General features: G+C 37.1%; 1 protein-coding gene across 1 annotated transcript; it reads left to right on the top strand.

Moving 5' to 3' along the window:
* The first annotated feature begins 2,816 nt into the window (after positions 1-2,816).
* Positions 2,817-4,910, top strand: snrpd2 (small nuclear ribonucleoprotein D2 polypeptide). The gene is made up of 3 exons (XM_020600410.1): positions 2,817-2,965; positions 3,885-4,064; positions 4,573-4,910. Coding segments are annotated over exons 1-3 (357 nt in total). The 5' UTR covers positions 2,817-2,963; the 3' UTR covers positions 4,748-4,910.

Here is a 4,910-nt window from a genome sequence, read left to right as displayed (position 1 = left end):
ATTTTAATTGTGTTTTCTGTTCACTTCATTAAAAGTATTGTTGTTGATTGTTCTTATTTCGCTCTATTATTACGCGTTTCGCTCTGGAGATTTGAGCCCACACAACAACAATTAGGGATACACTGAATTAATTGTTTAAACATTTATGAAATAGAGGCTTTGTACAGGATGTGCTGTGATCCTCTACTTTTTTTATATCAAAGGTTCAAATGTGCAACTGAAGGCTTCTTGGGGATGCATCATGTTGGAACAGTGCACAGACTGTGATGTAACTTCAACATGCCTTGTCTTGTGTTTCACTTTGCGCTGACATCACTCTTTATTAAACTTTCCTTCACCTTTCTATGGTGCTTCCCCTGAGATATAAATTAATAAAATTAATTATTAAATTAATTTAATTATTTCTAAAACATGTATGGGGAACAGCTTTCTTGACGTCCACCCCTGTCAAATAAAAGGCCCCTTAAATCAGAAGTGCCCTGCCCATCACCTTTCCAAGTCCAGTCACATTCACAGCTGCCTGTGGTTAAAGCAGACTGGGCTGGTAACTTCACTGTTGGCAACCTTTACACCTAGCTAGATACAAAGAAAACATTCTCAATAAGTAATTGTGCAGCAGATACCAGGAGAATGGATGTGAATCAACAGGTTTGTAGTGTCAGGCAGGAGTAAGATGATAGCCTACTTTTTGCTGTTAGTGTAATAAATAATCACCTTCCTGTGACAGCTCTACTAATAACCACAAAGATATAGGTGACATAACCCCTGTTACTATATGGTTTTACTGTGCCTTTAACGGTTGGTTTGGGATGTGGGATTTCTGGGCATAGGCCTATCTGTTGTTGTTGCTGCTAATTTGTTGCTGAGAGTTGTGTAAGCAACACAAAAAAAACAAGATGGTTTAGTCTTGATGATGTTCACTTGGCCTGTAGTGAAGATTTGCACTAAATTTATATAAAGTGAAACCATTACACTTAAATTAACTAAGGGACTGTATGAAAGTTATGAAGGGGGCAGGATGGGTCACGAAATTGAGTTGTGTATTTTTTATTGTGGGGGGGGAAAGTACATTTTTCAGGAGAGCAAGCAAGGGTTTCTTAATTTTATTGTCAGAGAAATGTTACTTTATTTTTTACTTGTGAGGTGCACTGTAAAAAAATTTTAAGACTATATAAATATATATCAAAGATGTTTTTCTGTGCACCACCACCATGGGACATAAAAGTGTGATTGGCCATGTGCAAAAAACACTAGTGTGGTCTCTGTGTCAGGACGGCATCAAAATCAGGATGTAGAACCAATTTGTCCTACAGCAGATGTAGAACTGTAGCTTTTATTTTCCTCTTACATCTAATTAAATGTAGAACTACAGTAAACCATTATATACACGTATTATATAAATTACTTAAGTTGCCCGCACTTACCCAGCATTATCAAAATATTAATAACACTGAGCAAGACTTACTTCTTTAAAATAAACATTATGAGGAAAATGCAAGCCCAGTAATTTTCATGCAGTCCCTAATAATATAAATAAGTGAATTATTCAGTTCATTCAGATAATTCTAAGAACTCTCTTCTTGCTCATTTGATGTAATTGTTGCAGATTAATCTCTTTTCTTCTCTTGCATTAAATGTCAGGCCACACATTGAGCTCATTTTACAGGCCCACTAGTCCACAGTTTAACATGTAAGTCTTTTGGCTGAGCTGGGTCTGCCTCAAACATACAGCTCTGGAAATCAATCCCCCAGCTTTGCCTCTCTAACAGCACACAGGTTGCCATTATCCACAGTGAGTGATTTCCACAGGTAGATCTGCCACCCTGTGAAATGCACTGGTTGGGTTGTACAGCCTTAGGCGTCTGTGTGTCTCTTGCCAGAAAGCCAATCTCTCAGAGTCTCATTGCTGCTGTGTAGACAGTGTAGCCTTGCAACCCCCCCCCACACACACACTCACAAACACACTAGCCTATCATCTTGTTGTTGTTGTTGTATTAAAGAGCATAACAAAGACTTATTTGTTTGGGTCTGTGGTATCACTTTGGCTGCTCCGTCTGTCATCTCTTCCTGTGACAATTTCTTTGACAGAAAAGGCTTACGTGATCACCGTGTGTAAGGCAGGAACCCCACAATTTACAATAATAATAATAATAATAGGCAACTTATTTTTTGAGGAAATAAACATCTCTTCCTCTTTGGTTTCATCTTGACAACCAGCCAAATTTGACAGAGCAGAGCCTACCGATATCTGACTATTACTGGTTGTTTAGTCTATGACTAAATAATGAAAAGGGCCATCACTATTCCATGAACCCAAAATAAACCTATTCAAAATTCCAAAATATAAGATTCTGAATTTACCAAAAACTGCAAAACTAGCAAATCTTCACAATTGAGAAGCTGGCTTGGCATTTTCATTTCAAACTAGGAGGCAAAAAAAGATCAATTAGTCATCAAAATTGTTATCAATAATATATTAATCGTTTTATCTCTAGAGGTGGTACTGGTTTGTTTCTGGGGAAATAATGAAATTGCCAGTGGTGGTCAACACATCTTTTCTTGCACTTTTGCAGTGGGGTCATAGTAGGATAATCCAGCCATGGTCAATCATGGAGCTAATTTTAGCTATTTTGTATGCTATAAATTATCTTATGCCCACTACAACATCTGCAAAATATCTGCAGCTACAAGTGTTAAATACTTTTTTTAAAGTTACATGTAATACATTAGATGCATCGATAATATGATCACAAACTGATATAGGAAACTAAGAAAATATTTGTTGAGGTACATTTACACGAAGCAATAGTAACCCGGTTGTCATTCTAACATTTTGAAGCTCGTACTCGTTGACCCGGAAGTAGCTCAATACACGCGAGTGTGGTTGAATCGTAGTACTACAGAGGCAACCCGTGGAGACTAGCGGGATACGAGCTGAGGAAACTGTTTAGAAATCAGCAACCATGTAAGTATCTAATATGATCAGTAAGACTTTTTGGGAACGGTTATGGTTATTTTCCTCTTTCAGAACCCAAACCTAAATGGCAACAGCCAAGTTGCTACCATGCTAAACTAGTTAGCATTTTTGTGTCAGCAATGGCAGCGATCGTATTCGAGGCCGGGGATTAGCTGTAGCTGATAAGCTCTTTGTGTGTCCTGTTCGCTATTATGTAGTTCCAGAGCGAATATTTTACACGTAGTTTAACTGTGCAACTAAAATACAAAAAAATCTAATTTGTATTTTTAATCGGCTTTCTTACACATGTTTAAAAGTTGTAAGTCAGTAGTAATACAATGGCATTGATGTTAGCGAATTAGCCAAATGCTAGCCCCGGGTTGTCACTCGCATGTACTGTGTGTAATATATGAGTCTCAAACAGGGGCTAGCGAAATGCTAACGCCAAACCCTAGGTCTTTTAGCGTGTTTTTTCATGTTTGTGATTAGTTACGTTATTTTAGCCTGTAATGCATTTTACACCTAGCTTAACTGACTGTGCATTTAAAAGATATAAAACAAAATTTGTACTTTTAATCAGCTTTCTTGCACATGTTTAAAAGTTGCGAGTTAGTAGTAATACAATGTTAACGACTTAGCCAAATGCTAGCCCCAGATTGGCACTGGCATGTTCCTCCCTGATGAGCATTGTGATAAAAAATAATACATTTTTTTCTATAGGTGTACTGCACCAATTTACTGTTGTGGTGTGTACATAAGACATTAATTGTCTAAGTAGTTACATAACCAGTTTAGAAAAAAGAGAATAGAGACAATGAATGGCTAAAGGTGTAGGCTAAATCAGTAGTGTATTAACTAGAGCTGCAATGAACTGATGTTTAGATTAACACCAACATTTTAATTGGCATTATTTTGTGTCATTTTTCAGGAGTCTGTTAACAAAGCCTAAGTCAGAGATGACCCCCGAGGAGCTCCAGAAACGAGAGGAGGAGGAGTTCAACACCGGCCCTTTGTCTGTGCTCACCCAGTCTGTCAAGAACAACACACAGGTCCTCATCAACTGTCGCAACAACAAGAAGCTGCTTGGAAGAGTCAAGGCTTTTGACAGGTACCAGTCCAGGTTTGGTTGTATAATATCAGATAAACACTTGTTTTATCTTATAACTCTATAATTTTACCCCCTTTTCGATTTTGTTATTACATTGCAGTGAGTCAAAAAAAAATGCACCCACTATTTAAAATTAGATATTTTTAAAAAGTATAATATCACTTTTTGAAAAATTTAGATATGTTCTATTGAAAATGTGCTTTCTTATATGATGCAGACTGACACACTGTTCTCTGAAAATTGTTTTTTAATTATCAAAATGTGGAAATTTAATTATTTTATTTTAAAAGCTTATAAAATTGTACATGAATGAATCTATTAATTTTATCCCTTGAAAAATGGGTTATAAAAAAGCCGAGTGGGATCGAAATAAAGAACTCGCCCCAATGTCTTTGTTACTAACAAGTCAGCCATCTTTGTACCAAGGTTGTGTGATGACTTCAGCATTTATACTTGTATGTGGTTTTGTGTTACTTTTTAATGTTTTGCATCCTCACTGCCATTGTAGACACTGCAACATGGTCTTAGAGAATGTGAAGGAGATGTGGACGGAGGTTCCCAAGAGCGGGAAGGGAAAGAAGAAGTCTAAGCCTGTGAATAAGGACCGCTACATTTCTAAAATGTTCCTCAGAGGGGACTCTGTCATTGTTGTGCTGAGAAATCCTCTGATCACAGGAAAATGAACTCTTTAAAGGCTCACAGCGGAACCACTCTCGGCGCCTTTTTTTTTTTTTTTTTTTTTTGGGATTGTCAATGTAAAGTTGAGGCACCAGTATCGGCAGACAACACTTTATTACACTGTATTTTGGCACAACTGGTAACATTTTTTTGGGATCTACAGTAATC

Source organism: Monopterus albus, unplaced genomic scaffold (genome assembly GCF_001952655.1).
Source record: "Monopterus albus unplaced genomic scaffold, M_albus_1.0 scaffold46.1, whole genome shotgun sequence".
Classification (NCBI taxonomy): domain Eukaryota; kingdom Metazoa; phylum Chordata; class Actinopteri; order Synbranchiformes; family Synbranchidae; genus Monopterus; species Monopterus albus.
This window is presented reverse-complemented; position numbering and strand designations above follow the sequence as displayed.

Coding starts and splice junctions, on each gene's coding strand:
- snrpd2 (XM_020600410.1), top strand. Junction 4,065..4,572: donor AGAGTCAAGGCTTTTGACAG/GTACCAGTCCAG, acceptor CTGCCATTGTAG/ACACTGCAACATGGTCTTAG.